Source organism: Zootoca vivipara, chromosome 1 (genome assembly GCF_965207765.1).
Source record: "Zootoca vivipara chromosome 1, rZooViv2.hap1.1, whole genome shotgun sequence".
In the NCBI taxonomy this organism is placed as follows: Eukaryota; Metazoa; Chordata; class Lepidosauria; order Squamata; family Lacertidae; genus Zootoca; species Zootoca vivipara.
Window position 1 is genome coordinate 100,118,657 of NC_142582.1, and position 20,944 is coordinate 100,139,600.

A 20,944-nucleotide genomic window follows, 5' to 3' on the forward strand; every position below is an offset into this window, starting at 1 on the left:
CACCTCAGAACCGCCCCATCCGGCACCGCGAACCCCGTCCCGCGTGAGGGCCGCCAGCGCCTCAGTGGGAAAAGAGCCGGCGGTGGGAAGAAGCAGAAGGGGGAAACCGCCGCCCTCTCCTCTCCCAACCATCCCCGAAGATAACTAAGAAGCCCCAGTTGCGGCGCCGGCGGCTGGGATATACGAAGAGTCAGAGGGGACGCCGGGAGAGGAGGAGGCTCCGCCCGCCGCGCCTCAGGTCGCTCGCGGCAGCAGCGGCCTCCACGCCGGGCCGCCACGTCTGCCGGCTGCTGTAGCGGCGACGGGGGCGGAGCCGGCCTGAGTGGCAGAAAAGATGGCGGCCAGCATCCGGGAGAAGCAGACGGGTGAGTTCCCCGCTTTTCTCTCGGGGACAGGCTCGAAGGGGCGCCGGCCCTCTGTTGCTTGGGAACTCGCGGAGTGCGGCGGGGCCGCCGCCGCCACGGCGGGAGGGTTTCGCGGCGTCTTCGTTACCTCACGGAGGATACGCGCGGCCTGCTACTTTCTGTATCCTCTGCGTGGCCTCTTCCTTTAAAACCCACGCGAGGAAGGCTCTCTTTGGCTAGCCGACCCGCTTCTGGAGGAGCGGAGCCCTGTCCTACTTTGGGGGGGGGGAGGGGCTCTCCCCATGACGGACAAGGCGCCGTGGGAATGACTCCGCGTTCCCTGTATTGACCCCGCATCCTGCGCTTAGTTTCCTGGCGCGGCTGTGTTTCCTCTTTCGCTGCCTCCAACTCTCCGGTTTTATAATAACAGCAACAACACTTTGGGATTATAGGACAGTAGGTACTTCATAGACGACTACGGAGTTTTAAATTGGTACAAACGAGGGGGCGAAATCCACCCCACCCCACCCATGTCCACAGAGAGACTGCCGTCATAGTTTCATAGTAAAGTTATTCCAAAGGAGCCTTTAAACTTATAGTGGAGTCATGCTGTTAGTTGTTAAAAGCAGCCTTTGCAGCATCCGCCTACTCGTGTTAAGCAATTTGCAAGGCATTGTTAGAAGATACAAGAAGAAATGATCGCCAAGAAATGCCCCTTTAGTACCTTATACGCATCATGCTCAAAGGAAAATATAAGGTTTATCAGAGTCAGCATTTTTTCCATCTTTTCAAGCTGTGCTCCAAGGAGTTCTGAACATGTCATCGATGTGATCGTGATGGTTTTAGGGTGGGTGTTTTTCTGTGATTTTACTGGCTGGTGTTACTACTCCAAACTGAAGCACAGCCCTTCAAGTCAGAGTTCCTCCACCTGGTGTCCTCCAATTGTTTTTGGACTAGTTCCCATTAGCTGCAATCAGCGCTGGTTCGACTTGTGGTCCAGAACATCTGGGGGTTACCAGGTTGGGGAAGGTTGTTTCAAACAAATAGATTTGTCTATGTTATCCAGTCGGAAGCAGGTCGGTGTAGTATGTCCCAATGGCTTGTAATTACCAAAGCATTCCATACTGAACATATATTTATCAGTAAGAAATGTTTCAAGAAGCCAGTCTGGAACACATACTGCAAAGGTGTATGAAATCTTCACGGACTCACCCACATCGGGGTTTGGGTTTAGGACTAAACTTCTTCATCAGACTTCAACACACACACACACATTTTTTATTCTTCTTGTGTCAGAGATATTGAGAAGTCACTACCAGTTTAGACTTCACAGCATATGTGTAAATTCAATGCCCTGGTGTGCAACACTTTACACTTTCTACTGAATCTCCTTTCCCATTTTCGTGTTTGTTCATGGATTATTTTAAAAAATTTAGTCTCAGGACAGAGCCTTGGGAATATCTAATACGGCTTTCACATCAATTTTCATCATACTTGAGTATAAGAAGGCTTTGGTACATAGGAAGTACAATGGAAACGTACTGTTGTTTTACAAGACCAGGTTTCTGTTCTTAGGTTCTTATCTCTTCAGTTGCTACAATATCCACACATCTTGACAAATGTTGTTACCAGTTTAAATAAGACAGCAGCCATGGCCTCTTTATTTATTTTATTTAAACAATTTATATACTGCTTGAGTACAATCTAACTTTGTTTATTTCTAAATAACATATAGGCATATTGTAATACTGTATTTTGAACATGTTCTCAATAGATTTTATATGGTTAGTCATACGTTTTCAAAACTATTCAAAATACTGGTCACTGTCGTCGTAAAACTGCAAAAATAGTAATATAATGTTTTTATCTCGTTTTCAGTGGCTCTAAAACGTATGTTGAATTTCAATGTGCCACCAGTTAAAAACAGTACAGGTGAACCAGTATGGAAAGTAAGTCAAACTATATGCCAATTTTACATTCATGGTAATCATTTCTAGTTTCAAATTAACTTATTTGCCTTGTTCTTGAAAATGACATTTTATAACTTTAGGAAATAGGTTGTTGACTTGGACCAATTGCTGATAATGAAAAGGAAAGTGTTTGAATTATATAGAACTGCATAAAGAAGATCTCTGTGAAAGTAAACATTACTGAGTGGATAGAAGTAATTACTTTGGTAGTGTATTTGACAGTTGTGATGGATTTATTGAGGAAACTGTACTAATGGTTTAAGAAACATTGTTTGTGACTGTGTTTTTAATGTTGCATGATAGAACCATTTCAGCCTTTATTGTGCATGCTACTTTTTCCAGTTGTTTTTAAGTCCAGATGTCATCATAAAACATTTTAATTCTGACAGGAGCTAGCCTAGGTGAGCATCAGATGCACACTGCCCCATTTCCTCCTTCTCTGGCATGGCTGCAATGAGGAGCTCTGAAGCTTTTGCTTTCTTTCTTTCATTTGAATGAGGCTTGTTGTGTTGTGTGACCCTGAGAAACTCCAGTTAATCTTAACTCTGATTTGCTTGAAACAAGCTATATATTATGAAGCTGCCAGGTTTTGACAAACCACAATTAACATTAAATACAGTTTAAGCTTGAGACATAACATTGAGATTGATTGATTGATTGATTTAGACATTAAACTGTGTTTAATCAAAAACATGGGGGGTGGGAATTCAACTGCACTGGAGGGAGCAGGAAAAGCATTTTAGCCCATAGTTTATCTAGAATTATTCCCTTCACAATAAATCATGGTTAGTTATGATGTCCAAATATTCTCTCTTGTTTTTGTATGACAGGCTGCCCTTATTTTTTTTTTTAAAAAAAGGCAATGTCAAAGAATATTTTTAAATTCTTTCCTGTTGTTTTCATATTTTTTAAAAATAATAATTTGTTTTAAAGAAAATTATTTATTTTAAAGCATATGAGAATGTGACTGACACCTTCAAATCTGAAATGTTGCTTAAGACTCCTTTATCTGTTAAATAATTGCAAGCTAATGGACATAAAGTTGCTGCACAACCTCTGCTCAGGCCCCACTGAAGTGAATGGTGATGGCACAGTAGCCATCCATCACTGACACTACTTTCTAGTTTTCTTAGTGTATATACAACTAATAAAACCTGAACACAGCTTTCTTCTTCCTCTCTGATTGGTTGACCTCAAAAGAGTCCTATCCCTCTCCCCCAAATATGTCAAGTTCCTTACTGGAATTATGCTAATAGGTATTTTTCTGTTGCAGGTTCTCATTTATGACAGATTTGGTCAAGATATAATATCTCCATTATTGTCAGTGAAAGAATTAAGAGACATGGGCATTACTTTACATCTGTATGTATCTATATGTATACGTTTTGCAGTTGTGTTACTTTATATGTTGTTTGAAAAAATGTGTGGTTTTTTATGGTGAGGAGGATAAGGTTGCATGTTAAACCACCAGCTGGGTAACTGGTCAATAATGGGAAGCTGAAGGATGCTAGTTATGCTTAAAATGATGTCTTCTCTATTGTAAATAGCAGACTGAAGCTCTGGCATGTCTTAAGTATGCCAGTCTTTACCTAAAGCTGTACATAAATCCATTACATTGATTACAAAATTAAGAGAAGGCTGAAAGCAGTTTTAATTTTGCAAGTTACTGAGCATACAGTAAGAGCATATCTGAAAAATATATTTTCTGCCTTTTCAAGTCATAGTTTTGAAACACCTGAGACAGCTCCCTTTCCTTTTTTTCAGACGAATCATACAAGCCACTGAGATGCCGTGGTTAACCTTGATTGCAATTCATGATGTGTGGTCAACAAACAAACTGCTTAACTATAGTTAAGGGATCAGGAGAAAAAGGAATACACCTTTCTTAGGCAAACTTTCAATTAAATTGCAATTAAAGAAAAACTAGCATTACTTCTGCATCAGCAAATTATGCAGAAAGTGCCGTGTGCCCAATCCAATGAATAGATGATTACTTGGAAGAAGGCTGATTGCACAGTCAGGCTCTGCCCTAAGCAAGTGTGCATAGGATTGAAGCTGTTGAAGCCTTTTTTGTTTCTAGGGCTTTTTGTTGTTGTTCCATTTGTTTCAAGAAAGAGTAAAACAGTTCACAAATGAAGCTTGTTCTTTTATTTCCAGTCTTCTGCACTCCGATCGAGATTCTATTCCAGACGTTCCAGCAATATATTTTGTAATGCCAACAGAGGAAAATATTGACAGGCTGTGCCAGGTAGTGTAACTTGCTTAATGTCCATTGTAAGAGTTTAAAAATTTATGTTGTAACACAGGAAAAGAAACTGGACTTTGTCTTACTGCCAGATAAAAGGTAGTGTTTATGCTGCAGCTGCATGGATGTTAGGGCTGTGACTTCATTGTTTGCAGCATGTACTCCACATCAGCAAATCCAGTGATGAGCCAACTGCCTAGAAAATACTCTTACTACTTTCCATAAAAAAGCAGAGACATCACCTTGCCGACAAAGGTCCGTATAGTTAAAGCTATGATTTTCCCAGTAGTGATGTATGGAAGTGAGAGCTGGACCATAAAGAAGGCTGATCGCCGAAGAATTGATGCTTTTGAATTATGGTGCTGGAGGAGACTCTTGAGAGTCCCATGGACTGCAAGAAGATCAAACCTATCCATTCTGAAGGAAATCAGCCCTGAGTGCTCACTGGAAGGACAGATCGTGAAGCTGAGGCTCCAATACTTTGGCCACCTCATGAGAAGAGAAGACTCCCTGGAAAAGACCCTGATGTTGGGAAAGATGGAGGGCACGAGGAGAAGGGGACGACAGAGGACGAGATGGTTGGACAGTGTTCTCGAAGCTACAAACATGAGTTTGACCAAACTGTGGGAGGCAGTGGAAGACAGGAGTGCCTGGCGTGCTATGGTCCATGGGGTCACGAAGAGTCGGACACGACTAAACAACTAAACAACAACAACAACACTTTCCATGATTATGCTATGGATCAGAGAGGTTCTTAAATGTCGTTGGCAGTAAGGAGAGACACCTTGCTACTTCTGTAGCCACTGCAAACGTGTTGTCTTGTATAATTATTCTCTACCTTTCCTTGCAGTTTTAAAGTCTACTACCTGTGCTAGTGTCTATGAATATATTAGGTGACAAGTGTTCAAAGCTCCCATTGTTCTAGGCACATTTTCCGACAGGGAATTTCATTGGCATGAGCAGCTTCTGAGCTGTGGGTGCAGTACTGTGCCTAAGATTTCAAACTGCAGAGTGGAAGGAAAGGAAGACCTTTTTCTGCCTCCCCACTTCCAGCTACTCTCTGAAGACTGGAGAAGAGACCCTCTTAAGAATATTAAGGGGATGGGCAGCGGAAGGACCAGATCATGTGAAAAATGAGCATAATATTTTAGCTGCAGTTCATTCATTTTCAGCTTTGTATTCTTGTTATAAAAAAGTGTGCCTAGCCATTCCGTTATTGCACCCATAACCTAGGTTTAAGGTGCATTTAGCTCCTAGCTTTCATATCTCAGTTTGTAACACTGGCTGACTTGCTTAACTTTTTCTTAAAATCCAGAAATTGATATAGCAGTGAATATCAGGTATAACTCAAATCTCCTTTTCACATGGGGAAAAAACCTTCATTCTCTTTTACCCCAACCTCTGAGCATTATGACAATATGATTTTCACCTTTTGTAAAGAAAATGAGCCAGAATTGTTGGAGCATTCTTAATTTGATTAAGCCTTTCAGGTGATTTGAATGTAACATTTCATATTCTGAGATGTCTCTTGGAGTGATTTCTGGAACCATGCCCATGAAAATGATTCATTATGCCCCATTCCTGTAGATTTAATGTATATTATACAAGCTGAGGCAACAGATGGCGTTAGTGGAATTATATATGATCAGTTTGCATAGGTTAATATTTTCTCCCATCAAAGCCCATACAGGGCAGGCCACAACCTTTGTATTGCTGCAATCTAAGATTGCAATTTTTAGAGAATGTCTGGCATATCAATTTAACACTGCTGACACCTGCAGGACACATGCAGACACTGCAGAGGCTTTTAAACTCAAACCTCAGACTGAGTTCTAGACAGATCTAATCCAGGACGGATGCAATAACACAATGTGCAGAAAAATGAACTGATCAACATATTCAAAATTTACCCAAATGAGCTCTGCAGAAAAGCTTCTTACTGGGGTCAAAACAGGTTAAATAAAGAAATGGCATATTCTGTTAATTTTGGGTTTGAAGTGTGGATACTTGCATAAAATTAAATGGGAAACTGCTTTACCCATGCTTTTCAGAATTACTGCTTTTCTGAATAAGCTTTACCCTATCCCATGTTAGACATCTTAATAACCAGGAGTGATGTCCACTTAGAGATGCACACATTCTCACCAGCCAAAAGGATTGTATTTGTGGAATGTGAACTTGACAAATGATTACCCTAGGCCACTGGCAAGTAAGGAGCAAGAATTCTAACTAAACTTGGGGCCATTACAAATGAAACCACATACCATTGTGTTCTGCCCAGTTTTTTTAGGTTTTTTTGCATGAGACATTCAAGAATGATTTCCACATGTCTGCATATCTGCATACATGCAAATGAATATAGAACTGGGGATGTGCACCTCAAACTAAGCTTTGGGACACTGCAGATTAAACACTGGCACCTCAGAAGAACATTTTCTGCAACATTCCCTTGTATTGTATATGGCCTAGCGCTAGAGCTAGGTGCAAGACACACCTCCTGTTCTATTGTCTATTGGCATGGGTTATGCTGCCTTATAGGAGATTAAATTTTAGGAGCACTATATAGTAAAGGCTTTCATTTTTAAAGTATACTTGTTATCTAAAAATTCTGGTGTTTTTCATATTCATTTTTTCTTTCAGGATCTCAGAAACCAACTTTACGAATATTATTATTTAAATTTTATTTCTGCCATTTCAAGAAGTAAACTGGAAGATATTGCAAATGCTGCTCTGGGTGCCAGTGCAGTAGCACAAGTAGCTAAGGTAAAGTACATTATTCCAAACATTCATATTGGAGTACTTGTTACTTTCAAAACTGATTCAACAAGTTTTTTGGAGTGTGGGGTTCTTAAGTGGGGAATTGGCAAAACTGGGTATTTCAACTTGTGCAGGTTGAACTATTTTGCAAAGATAATACTGTTATTGTATATAAGCCCTTGTTGTTCATTAAATAAAAATAATGTTTTGATATAGTAGTGATTTAATATAAATTAATCATTTAAATGTTATTCTAACTAATGATCCCTTTGTTTTGATGTATAGGTTTTTGACCAATATCTCAACTTCATTACTTTGGAAGATGATATGTTTTTATTGTGCAATCAAAACAAGGAGCTTGTTTCGTATCGTGGTAGGTGGATTATTCTAAAAACAGTTATTTTGTTAAATGTCTAGCATGTTAAGAGAACATAATGGTGTATACAGTCATACCTCGGGTTGTGAATGTTATCCGTGCGGGAGGCTCGTTCGCAACCCGCAGCATTCGCAGCCTGAAACGCTGCTACAGCGCATGTGTGTGATGTCATTTTGTGTTTCTGCGCATGCGCGAGTGCCAAAACCCGGAAGTAACCCGTTCTGGTACTTCCGGGTTTGGCGCGGTCCGCAACCCGAAAATGCACAACCCGCAGCGTTCGAAACCCGAGGTATGACTGTAATGTAATTCTGTATGTGCACACAGACATTCTAATGCTGGTGACGGTGTGGGCTTTTGCTACTGATTTCATTTTCCATTATTCACCTTGATTACTTGCCTACATTTATTATTGAGCTGTAACGGATTATTGAAATTTATGAAAGTAAGCGCATAAAGTGTTTTCTGCTGTTTAGACTGAGTAACTTATTTTTGTGTCATAGACCCAGGATATATATCTTTATTATCAGGCAAGAAACATAAGCGGAAGGTAGAATCCAACATGCAATCAGACTGCTGCTCATGCAACAAGGTTGCTGCTTCCTCTCATCATCCCTGCAGCCATCTACATGTCCCCCAAATCTGCTTCATCTCCTTCATCCCTTTGGGGCAAATTTTGAGGGTGCACGCAAGGCTGCAGGGGTAAGAGATGAAGGTGATAACCTCTCACACAACAGACAGCATTGGATACACCCTGGAATTTTAAAGTTGTTTTGATCTGCTAGAATTTTCAGTTTTTAGTCTAGAGTGAATGACACATAGGCATAATTTATACAGTAATCTGATTTTTTCTCCTCTCCCTTTTTGATACTGCAGCCATCAACAGACCAGATATAACAGACACAGAAATGGAGACTGTAATGGATACAATTGTAGACAGCCTTTTCTGTTTTTTTGTTACACTTGGTAAGTGTGTTGGTTTCTTAAATATCATGCCTCTGTAAGGAATGCTGTGAAATTCCCTCTTCATTTGGTTATAAGTCATTAGAAGGAGGTGGTTAGGATAAAGCAAGCCACTTCTTCCTCAAAAATGCCCAGTGCCCTGAATTGTTTTTACCTATTCCTAGAGTTTGCAAACCAGATTCAAATGCTGTTATAAAGCAGAGTTTCAAAAAAGAATTTGAAGCTGGTTCATCTTGCTTGGAATTAACATTGGCACACATATAATTTTGCACCATGAATAGTAGTGACACATGAAGTGAGGGTGAATTCAGCTGGAAGAGAGGAGAAGAAAGCATAGGAATTGTACAGATCAATGGTTAAGTGAATTTGCTCGTGCAGAAATTTTCACATTTTCAGGGACCTAGACCGAGGACAGCAACAGTATGATATGATTTCACGTTCTTTTCTTTGAACATTTAATAATTTTTAGGGATTAAAGATACTGATAGATATTGGATGTTCTTAATATATGAATTGTTTGACCTCAGAGCTTATAATTTACCCATCTGTGTTTGGCTAAAGATTAAAAATTAAGAATTATTCAGAAAAAGCTTCCTTATTTAGGTCTGCGTGCCTTGCCATGACTGTGATAATCTGTCACTCAAGCTGTGACGTTTCAGAATGTGGTTTCAAACCATTCAATTACTTAAATCTCCTGGAAGATATAAAGTAGATATGTCCTGTATTAGGTCTGCAAAGTGATCCCTTTGGAGAACTAAGAAATACATTTAACAGCTTGGGAGGTGTCTAGCTATTTCCCATTAGCTAGCCTTTTAAAAAATGCTCAAAAATTCCCTCTGAATAAGGGAATTTCTGTGGACTTTAAAATGTTTTCAGAAGCTGTTTAAATATGATTAACCCATATTTATTTAATTAACATGGTAGCAGGCAATATAAAAGTCATTTGTCCTAAAAGAAACATAGTGGACTCTATAACAGCATTTCCCCCCCAAAATCAATTTTTATTTTTTAATAGGAGCTATTCCAATAATCCGATGTTCAAGAGGAACAGCAGCAGAAATGGTGGCAGTGGTGAGTTGTGAAATATCCCAACTGAATTAATTTTTGAAATATGTATGACAGGCATTATGAAGGGAGAATCACCGTTTAACTCAGTGTTTCTCAACCAGTGTGCCTCCAGATGTTTTGGGACTACAACTCCCATCATCCCTGGCTAGCAAGACCAGTGGTCAGGAATGATGGGAGTTGTAGTCCCAAAACATCTGGAGGCACACTGGTTGAGAAACACTGGTTTAACTGAAAGCCGAACAGCACAGGCAATTGTTTTTACTGAGCTATATAGCAGAGGAGACAGAACAGTCAATGTAGCTTTACATTGTCATTGTAACTCCACTTGTGTGTCCCAAGCTAAACAGACACAATCTAAGAATGTTTCTAGCCACTGCAATTCTTAGGAAGACGTGCAGTAGAATTTCTGGGTTTGGACATAGCATCAAGCTATGGTTTATTGCTACATAAACCAGCCTTAAGCTTGTGCACTCTGTGCACAATTTAAGAAGTATGCAAACTCTTGGCATAATTATTTTCTCTCCCATTGGTTCTAATGGGAGGGAATATTTTTAAATGGCCATATCAGGAAGGAGCCTAGAAAATCTGCTCAACCAGCTCCTGCTAATGGTAAGCCAGCAGAGGTTAGGTTGATGTGGTGGTTTCTCCATCATGGAGTCTTCCACCACCTTTGAATACTTTCCATGTCTTGGATTGTATGTTGTTCTTGGCTAGCTGCCTCTTAACTGGCCTGGGTATGCAGTGCCCCCTTGCTTCTAGGTGCATGTGTCTTATGTGTCTTCGATTACATCCTGACATGCCCTCCCCTATAGTCTAGGAAGGAAAGCTTAGTGGCATTTGAAAATGTTGTCTCTTCAGACAAGGTTGAGGATATGGGAAGAACTCTAAATTGTATTGAGTTCTTTGTAAGTTAGAGCTTCTTTATTGGTCCAGCATAACCCTATGCATATGTACTTGGCCACAAGTCCCATTCAATTCAGCGGGACTTACTTCCAGTTAAGTGTGCATAAGATGGTGGGGTTAGTACTGAGCTTATGCTAGCTTGCAACAATAGGGGAATGTTTTTAAAACAGCAATGCTTGGGAGGGGAGGAGATAGTTGTGATGTAAAGTGGAAAGGCCTGTTTGTTCCCTTTTTAAAAATGGCCCGTATGTACTCTGGTGCCTCTCAAGGGCATGAACTGAGAACACAGTGTATTTGTACATGAACTAGGGCTAGTGTACTTAAAAGATCACCTTATTCCTTATACCCGGTCTAATCTTTGCAATCTGCCACTCAGGCATGTCTAGTGGTGACTTGCAGTGTCAGACTGTCCTCAACAGGAAATAGCGTGGCACTCTTTATATAGGAAAAGCAATCTGGCACAGTCTGTACTGAGTTTTGGTGCCAACTTAAAACTTTGTTATTTCATCAAGCTTTCTTATGAAGAGATTTGGATCGCCTTAGTGTTTGGATAGGAGAGAATATTAGAACCCTGTGTACACTTCCAAGAGTTCCATGAAAGAATAAAGGCAGAATGTAGATGAACTTAAATTGTTTTGGAGGGAGTGTATGAATACTCAGCCTTCAAAGACAGTAACACATGAAAAAGAAAAGATTGCAGAATGGTGTAGCATTGCTGTGCAATAAAAGGGTAGTCTTCAGTGGAGGGGATTGATGTCTGTCATCAGTGACACCATAGGTGTCTATGCTGTTCACATAGTCATCACACTAACAATGGAAGTGTTAGCTAAGTGGGACATCTAATGTAACCATTATCACAAAATTTTGATGGCTCATAGGAAAATGGCATTTCTCTATGAGCATGCAGGAGCCCTTCAGTAAACAATGGGTTCAGTCCCATCCAAAGACAAACAGGAAGAATAAAATGAAAGAGCTTAGCAGCCACCCCTCATATTAGCTCCAGTTCCTTTCCCTGCCTTGTTTGGAATAGGTTAGTTTATCTCAGCCTGGGCATTCAAGATGCCTTCTGGGGGAAAAACAATAAGAAATAAGATTAGCTGTGCAAAAGAAACAGTACAGGAAATCTGATGTCTGATTTTACCACAGTGCCACATGCCTTTGTTACATCCTGTTTGTCCTGCTCCACCTTAGCAAAGCGTTCAACATCTATTGTAGTGGCTTATGAGATCCAACATATCCCTCACCTTTAAACATCACAGAACATCACAGCTCAGCTCATTCCACCAGGACTTCAGCAGCATTTGCTGCTTACTCTGCTAATGGTTCTGTCTTGGAGATTTATAGCACAGTTACCTGGTTTATGACGAACAGCTTGAGCACCATTGGTTGCTGAAGGGCTCTCACAGAGCACAAACCCTTGAATAATATGAATGCTGCTTCTGGGGACACACACGAAACCTTCTGACAAATCCTTGTGGTTGAATGGCATCCAGTTTTCTATTTGACCTTGCCTTTTCAGTTGGCTCCTTTTTATATTGGCAATTTCTCCAATGTTTTAACCTGTCAGACATCACCTTTTGTCATGCCTTTTCATAGTATTTTCTTCTCCTCCTGATTATGATTCTTCTTGAATTTCCTCTTGGTTTTGTCTGTCGGTTTTCACTTCCATAAGGTCTGCAACAAGTTGGCAGCAGGTCCGGAACAGAAGGCAGGATGTGAGGGCTGGCTGCTAAGCTTTTACTTTAAAATGCTCCATTCTCAAGTTTGGATCTTTCAGCCAGCTTTCATTGATTATTGAGATATTTATACCCTACCTTTTCAATTCCAGAAGGTAATCTCAAGGTGGTTATCTCTCTACCATTATTTCATCATGGAGCATTTTCTCATTATTTTCATCTTTGTCCTCATATAGGCTGTGGGGAAATCGACGGGTTCATTCTGTTATATTTAGCTATCTTTATGAATATATGAAAGCTCTGATAAATCTTTTTCAGAAACTAGATAAGAAACTCCGAGAGAACCTCAGAGATGCCAGAAACAGCCTTTTCACAGGTGACACACTTGGGGCAGGACAATTCAGGTATCAACATCTACTTATATTTTTCAGCAGCCCTTTTAAAAGTCCTATATGTATTTGTGCTTTACAGACTTGCATCATGTCATTACTTTTTATCTGATTAGCTTGAAGATTTAGCAATATTGGGATTTAAAATCCTAAAGAGAGAAAAACATTGTACATGATTTTTAAATGATGGAATGATTTTAAAATGCGGAAACCCAGCCAGATGGGCGGGCTATAAATAAAAATTGTTGCTGTTGTTATTGTTGTTGTTAAAATGTAGCATCAAATGGCAAAATGCTTCATATTTCATAACTATTCTGCAGAGTTTGGCTATGAATTTGGCCACAGAAATATTCTAAATATGTGATGGTTTGTTTCAGGTTATTAACTTAATATTTTTATTTAGTTTCCAGAGACCTCTCTTAGTACTTGTTGACAGAAACATCGATTTGGCAACTCCTCTACACCATACATGGACCTACCAAGCCTTAGTGCATGATGTACTGGTAAGAAACTTTTTTGTCACTATATACCGGTATTCTTCGTTTATTATTATTACCAGCTTCATTTATTATTATTACCAGAATAATATTTAGTACTGTTTTATAATTACTATTCAGTTCATAACACAACTATCAACATTAAAATATTATTCATCACCACAAGATGGTGTAGATGTTCCATATTAAGAAACTCAAAGAATAACAAGACAGTCTTCTTGTTCCAAGTTGCTGTTTTTTAACTAGGAAAAGAAAACATAAAGAATTATGGATAGCTGTTAACCAGAGCTGATTTTAAAATTTTCAGAGGATATAGCTCTCTTAGACTATTTCAGGCCTCTCCATCTACATGTAACTTTATGCATCTGAAGGAGACTAGAGTCCACTTACATAAATTATGCCATAATAAATTTATCAGTCTTTTAAGACTTCACAATTCCCCTTGTTACTGATCTGGGCATGCTACTTTTCTTTTTGAAAAATCCTTCATTTTTGTTTATGAACCCAAACCAGAGATTCCCAAACTGTGGTCCATGGACCACTAGTGGTCTGCGAGCTTTATTCAGGTGGTCCACGGTATGTTTGTGGATTTGTGATTGAAGATAGCATATGCATCACATTAAACATTCATATTGATTTTTAATTGTATATTTGCTTCTACTTTTAATTTATAATATTTTGATTTGTATGGAATTCAAATTGTAATACAATAAAATATGGGTGGAATTCAACAGTATGTTATTACAATGCTCCATCTGCACAGACACTCATTGTAGTCTTGCCTATGGAGAATGCTGATCACATATCTTAATAAAAATTAACTATTTCGAGAAAATGTACTATGTATTATGTCTTAAAGCAGGTGGAGGTTCTGAAATATGGAATTGTTTTTAGGATACAGTTACCTTTGAAATTCAATAATAACCACTTCTTAAAAGCATATTTCTGGGAAACATTTTAAATAGAGTTTATAGATGTTTTCCTAACATTTCTGACATACAAGTTGAATTCAGAATTCAGAAAGCTAGTATAATTTATTTAGAGGCATTTTATCCCTTTTATAGAATATTTTTTTTCTAATGGGAAAAAGTTACATAAGTTTTTTTCTTCATGTAAATCAATGTTCATTTTTCTCTCGGCTGATGCACTCAAGGGAGATTGTGGCATGCTGAACCAAATGCCATTCCAGCTACATATTTATAGCAATTCATCTGTTTAGGTAATAACTGTACAATTGCTGCTTATAAACAAGTTGATCTGTGGAGAGTTGCATTACTCTGTTCATTGGGAGTCAGAAAGTTGTGTTCTGTGAAAGTACAGAAAATATTTTTCTTCTCCTGAGTGGGGTAGACATTTCCCCATAATTCACATTAATATCTTTGAGTTCTTTACTAGGAAATGTGGGGTGTAAATGCATATAAATAATAATAATAATAATAATAATAATAATAATAATAATAATAATAATAATAATCATCTAGAGGTACCTTTCCTTTGTGTTGCCCGAAATGGTTCCAGGAATGAGAGGAGATAGATATGGGCAAAATTAAAGAACTCCCTTGGTTTCTCTTTTCTCTATCCCATCTCCAGTTCAGAGGATGAGATCCACAGCAAGGAAAAAAGGAAACCTTATTTTCTCCCACTTTCAATGTATATTTTCTTCCATCCCCACCCCACCCATTTCCCAGGTTGTCTTGGATTGCCTGGGCATTCTCAGAGCAAAAGAGGAAGGAGGCAAATTAAAAAGCTTCTGAATGTTTTGCAGAAACATAGCCAAATAATGTTTTGTGATATTAAGAAGTTGCAACAGTTGCCCAATGAAAAAAAACCAATAATAATATCTATTCTTAAGCTTTTGTACAAAGAATAGACTGTACAAGTAAGCTAGTACAATATGAGGCAGCGTCTAAAATGTCATATTTAATAGAAAGAATATGACATTTCATTTGCTCTGCATATTCAGAATCACATTCAATGTAACAGTTGCCCTTTTCATAATCCCATTTTGAATTAGGAATATTCTGCTTTCCATTGTGGGGCAGCAGGCAAAAATGTTTAATCCATATAATTTTCTTTAAAGGATTTTCATTTGAACAGAGTTGTTTTGGAAGAGTCTTCAGGAATGGAAAATTCCCCAGCAGGTGCTAGACCAAAGAAAAAAAATAAAAAGTCATATGATTTAACCGCAGCTGATAAATTTTGGCAGAAGCATAAAGGAAGGTAAGCTGAATATTTTAAATTAACTACTTCTGCTTCAAGATATATTACTAACTAGGGTCTTTGCCCCTGCTCACTCCACTTACCAACCTTTCTGCCATTCCCCACCACATCAAACCCCTTCCCACCTCATGCCACTACGAAGGTCACTGTTCACCTTCCTAACCCCATTTCCAAAGCCACCTCTCTCTTCTTCAGGCTTGCTTTGCACTCATTTTCACCTTCACCCCAACTTCCTTTTGTGCAACTTTCCTTGCATACAAATCACCCCCATAGTAGCCTCCTGCATCTTTCTCATCCCACACATTGCAACTACTGAGCAGCCTTTTCACCTTCTGCCTGTCTATGAAGCCACCCCCTTCTATTCTGCAGACCCTTTCATGCCCCTGCTTTCATCTTCAACCCCACTCCCTTTCCTCTTATTCCCTCCTTTTTATCCCCCTTTGCACCTCCACCCTCCTCTCCCTTGCACACAGACCACTCCCTTATTCATGCCTCCACCTCTCTCCAATTTTGGAACCTTCTTTACACGTGCACACCACGATGATATATTTTGCTCTATATTTAAGATGAATAAAATCTTAACAGCAAATCCGTCAGTTAGCTTATTCAGTTACAGAAGACTAAGGTCACTTGATGGGTGTTACTCATAGATTGGTGTTTGCTTGTTAATAAAATATCTATTCTAAATTACTACATTGAACCTAGAACGTCATGTCGAAGACAACACAGGGTACGAGAAGTGAAATAATTGTGGGAAGTTACTATGAAATATTTGAAGGCTTCACATTGTTTATCTTTTTCACATGAAGCAGCTGAGGAATAGAAGAAGAAGAGGTTTAAAACAGCCAATTTTCAGCGTCCTTTCTTGCTGGACTCCTCAAACAATGGCAGAAGTTAAGCAGGGGCAGAGGGACATTGAGATGAAAATTGTGGTTTTGAACAACAACAGAGGTTTGAGTAAAGCAGGGGTGGAGAGACAGTGAGGGTTCATTTTTTAAAAAAGAAACAGTTTTAGCAAGGAGAAAAGAGATGGGTACTGAGTTATTGTGTGCTGTCCCGGGTCTGTTTGCGATGAAGGGGTTGGTGGGCTGAAACATTTTAAATAAGTGAATAAAGGACTGTGGAAGCCATTATTTTTTACAAGCTGTGTTAATTTAAAGTGTAGATTTAAACAGTGCCTACATAATCTCTTTAGCCCTTTCCCAGAGGTAGCAGAGTCGGTTCAGCAAGAGCTAGAATCTTACAGAGCTCAGGAAGATGAAGTCAAGAGGCTTAAAAGTATAATGGTAAGATTTGCTTATATCTAACTTAAAATATTATTCTTGGAATTTATACAGTGCTTTAAAATGTTGGCATTCAAGAAATGTACTGGGTGTTTCCAGAAAGTAAATGCACAGGAAGGGGGAGTTTGGAGGGCCTGGGAGGCAATGCAGCACAGTCCTATTGGGACTGGAATTTAAACCACTAACATGGTTGCCCTTTTAAGAGTCAAATGGAAGACAACTCCTGCAACCAAACTTGTGCCAAATGTATTGCTCTGCTTTCCTTTGGACCACGTCAGCAGGGCTGAAAGGGGGGTCTTGTCATCTGAGCAGCCCAGGACCTCCATACACACTGTCCAGGCTTGTGCCCCAAAGAAATCCCTTTGGTGCTGCTAACACAGCAAAAAACACAGGAGGCAGCAGTTACAAGTTACTGGTCTCTGCAGCCCCCAGCAGGTGCTGGTATTATCCAGTGGTTTGACTTCATCCCTGGGGGCGCACTCGATTATCTTTTGATACAGATAGCTGCCAACAACATTAGGAAAGCAGTGAACAAAATATCTATATTTTGAGGTAATTTTAAGGTCTGGCAGAGGGCTTGTTGAAGTCTGCATTCACCCCTTGTGTTGGTAATCATATTTTAGGGAGCCATGGGCCATTATTCACAGAAGAGACTTGAAAATGTTTCAATCCTTTTTGTGCTTGAAACAAATATATAAACAAGTAGGCCTAGATTTATCTTTCTCCAAAACCTGTGTAAAATTGAATTGTGGTTCTTCTGTTATAAAGTTTGATACCTCAACTGGATTTTAACCATATTTTTGTTCTTCAAGTATATATGGTGGTTGTTGTTTTTTGAAATTGTTTTTCTTCCCAGGGACTAGAAGGTGAAGATGAAGGAGCAATAAGTATGCTTTCTGATAACACAGCTAAGCTAACTTCAGCTGTTAGGTAAGCATATTACTGAAGCATTCTTAAGTGCTTGCAAAAGAATTGTCATTTAATCAATTTTCTTTCTTACTCAGATTTAAGGATACTTGACTGACTCTCCAGAGTGTGTTCCATAGTAGAAGCATAACACTGTGACACACTAGTGTAGCCCAATGATATAAGATACCATGGGTGCCAAATTATAGGCTGGGAAGATTAGGAAGTCTGATTATTGAAATCATACCAGTGTAGATTACATCTTGTAACATTTGCTGAGGGGCACAGAAATAGCATTTACATATCCAGTATCCTGATCCTGTGCTAGAGCTGGGTGATATTTTGATTCTTTGTCTGAAACTGGCATGAAGTTCAGATTGAGATAGTGATTGTGATTGTGAAGTTCAGATTTTTTGAGGCTGCCATGCATTGCAGCTCCCTGGCCCATAGCTGCCAAGTACCCTGTTTTCCACGGGAAACCCCCGTATTTTCTCACCGTTTCCTTCTGGTCTCCCGAATGGATTTATATCCTGTAAATCCCCCGGAAAGCAGCTCCTGCCGGCGGCCATGTTTCTGGTACCGCTCTGCCCATTTCCAAAATGGCCGCAGCACCAGAAGTCACTTCTACGCATGTCCGGACATGTGTAGAAGCGACTTCTGGCGCCACGGCCATTTTGGAAATGGGCAGAGCGGCACCAGAAGTTGCTTCTACGCATGTCCGGAAGTCACGTAGAAGCAACTTCCGGTGCCGCGCCACTGCTGGTCCCAGATTTTTCAATCTGGAACTTGGCAGCTATGCCCTGGCCACTGCCAGCACAGCACATTTCACTCTTGTCTGCCTGCCTGCCTGCGCTGTGCTGGCAGTGGCCAGGGAGCCACAATGTATGGCCCGCTTAAATAGCCTGTTCTTCTGCCTGCCTATGTGTTTGCCTTCACCCGAGCAAGCTTCCATATCTCTTCTCTGGTGGTACTGTTATTGTTGGCTTGCTTCCCAAAACTTTTCAGTGGCTGGTGACTCCAGTCAAGTTCCTCCCCACCCGCTGTCCCCAAGTCACATACTTGGGAACTCTTATCACAGAGCCAGTGAGTAGAGCAAGGTAGGGCCTAAGGCAGCCTTTCCCAACCTGGTTCCCCCTGACATTTTGGACTACAATTCTGTTCTTCGTGATGTCATGTCGGCTGAGGTTGATGGGAGTTGTCATCCAAAACATCTGTAGAATACCAGGCTGGAAAAGGCTGGTCTAAAGTGTGTCTTGGCACAGAGTTCCTAAACTTGTTTTGGATATCCATCTCCTGTATCCCAGAGGCTGCTGATTTGAGCGTACTATTGTCTCTCAAAAGTATTATCTTGTTCCCTCATAGGTATATCATGTTTTGGGTTGCTTTTGTAATGCTAAATATGGGGTTGAATTGGACTACATAGTGTGAACAGTTAGTTTGTATGTAATTTCTTCAGCTCTCTTCCAGAGCTTCTAGAAAAGAAAAGGCTCATAGATCTTCATACAAATGTGGCAACAGCTGTTCTGGAACACATAAAGGTATGAAAAATGGAGTCATTTGAAGCTCATTAATCATGAAGCTTTCTAACATACTAAGTATTCTGAAAGCAGTGTTCTTCCCTAAAAATTTTTGGAATGTGCAGTGTTAACAAAAATTGAAACAGCTACAGCATCTTATGTTTAATAAAAATGAATAAGAAACTTATTTTTATCTTATTCAGAAATGATCTTAAACACAAGCTGTTATTCTGCCAGATCATATTCTCATCTTACGGACAAAAAAAAAGAGAGAAAAAGGTTTAAGCAGAAGGCCATGCCTGTATATCATGCTACTATTAAGAGAACAACTACAATAGCAGAAATAGCTAACACAAGCAATTTTTATCCACCACTTTCCCTTTAAAAAAGCCTATTGGTTCTTGAGAATAACTTCACAAAGAATAATTTATGTCGGTTGAATTTTGGAAATTTGTGATCACAGGCTGCCCAATCTATGTAACCCGAAACAATACCATGGATTAATACCTACCTTCAGCAATGCACCTAATTAGTGTAATTTTAATTGAAAGAATTTTTATTATTTACACACTATTTCCCCTCCTCTGGATTTGACAACAATATCATTTTTTTCCTGCATTGTTTGACATGGAACATTTTTGACAGCTTTATGAGATCTGAATAATAGTGCAGTATTTCCATAGAATTTAATTGAAGTCAAATGTGCAGTGGGTGACGTTGAGTCCTTATTTGATGCCTTATTTGTCACCTCTTTTTTCTGGAAAAGTGGTGGCAGGTCATTGACAGCACCATTTTACATTGGACTTCGATCAAATTCCAAGGCAGGATGTGGTTTGGAAATAATTGCATGGTTGACTATCTCCCACTTCCAAGGCACAGAAATCTGATGTCCTTTCTGAAGTGGATGCTTCTGACGCTGCAGAGGTAGAATAAATTATTAGTGTGTCCCCTTTCTGTCTCAAGATGGGAGATTATTAAAGAAAAAATAAAAGACAGATCTATCATCTAACTCAGGGCAGTCCAACTTTTCATACCAAGTGGGCCACAAGAGCACTTCAGCATGGAACCTGCAAGCCTCGTTGTGCCATGGGGGAGGAGAAGGCCAAAATTTCACCTCCCCTCCCTCAGACCTCATGCTGCCTTCCCAAAGCTGAAGGCACTGGGCATTGGGAAGGAGGCACAAGGCTCTGATGGTAAAAACCCTTTAGTATAAAGTATTTAGATTAGACTGTGTCTTAAGACTGCACATATATGTGCACACATGCATGCACACACACAAACATACATTTTGACTTCAGTGTAGTTTAGAGAAGAGTAATTGGGCACAGAGTTGCAGTTAAAGATTTACAAAGACATATTTAAAGGGTGTTACTTCGTACAGTGTAGTATCACCTGATCTAATCATTTCTACTTTATCTGAGAAGTAATTTTAAAATCATACTATGTGTAATAGTGGTATTTTTAGATTCAGTTTGCAGCTGCTTTCCACATTGCGTTAGATCATTTTCGAAGGCACAGCAAGAGGAACTGTGAGATTAATCACCAGCTCATGGAACCTGGCAGTTTTTTGGCATATTTCAGTGTTGAGCAAAATCCTGGAAAGAACACACCAGTATTTCCCAGGATGGATTAGCAAATATTTATTGGTAAAGCTTAGAAGAAAAGAAACCTTGTTTTAAGTTAATTGTTTAAGCTGTTAGGAGTTTGGCAACTAAGAATCATAGCCAAAACAGAGTTTGTTTTTTGTTTTTTGTTTTTTAAAAAAGGTTTCATTTTATTGGAAACATTCTTATACTGCTGTTCTGGGCACCTTTATGCATTCCCACTAGTTTC

The 20,944-nt window shown here is 39.6% G+C and overlaps 1 protein-coding gene across 2 annotated transcripts in view; it reads left to right on the top strand.

The window, feature by feature from the left end:
- Nucleotides 1-327: 327 nt before the first annotated feature.
- Nucleotides 328-20,944, top strand: part of SCFD1 (sec1 family domain containing 1) — a 38,437-nt gene continuing 17,820 nt past the window's right edge. The window contains exons 1-14 of one of the 2 annotated variants that reach the window (XM_088671388.1): nt 328-1,191; nt 2,223-2,293; nt 3,588-3,676; nt 4,472-4,562; nt 7,200-7,322; nt 7,602-7,689; nt 8,566-8,655; nt 9,668-9,723; nt 12,618-12,703; nt 13,092-13,191; nt 15,266-15,405; nt 16,601-16,691; nt 17,545-17,618; nt 19,051-19,132. In XM_088671388.1, the coding sequence (XP_088527514.1) occupies nt 2,237-2,293; nt 3,588-3,676; nt 4,472-4,562; nt 7,200-7,322; nt 7,602-7,689; nt 8,566-8,655; nt 9,668-9,723; nt 12,618-12,703; nt 13,092-13,191; nt 15,266-15,405; nt 16,601-16,691; nt 17,545-17,618; nt 19,051-19,132 (1,167 nt within the window). In that variant the 5' untranslated portion in view covers nt 328-1,191; nt 2,223-2,236. The remainder of the gene's footprint in view (nt 1,192-2,222; nt 2,294-3,587; nt 3,677-4,471; nt 4,563-7,199; nt 7,323-7,601; nt 7,690-8,565; nt 8,656-9,667; nt 9,724-12,617; nt 12,704-13,091; nt 13,192-15,265; nt 15,406-16,600; nt 16,692-17,544; nt 17,619-19,050; nt 19,133-20,944) is intronic. The other variant, XM_035110166.3, reaches the window with a different exon arrangement.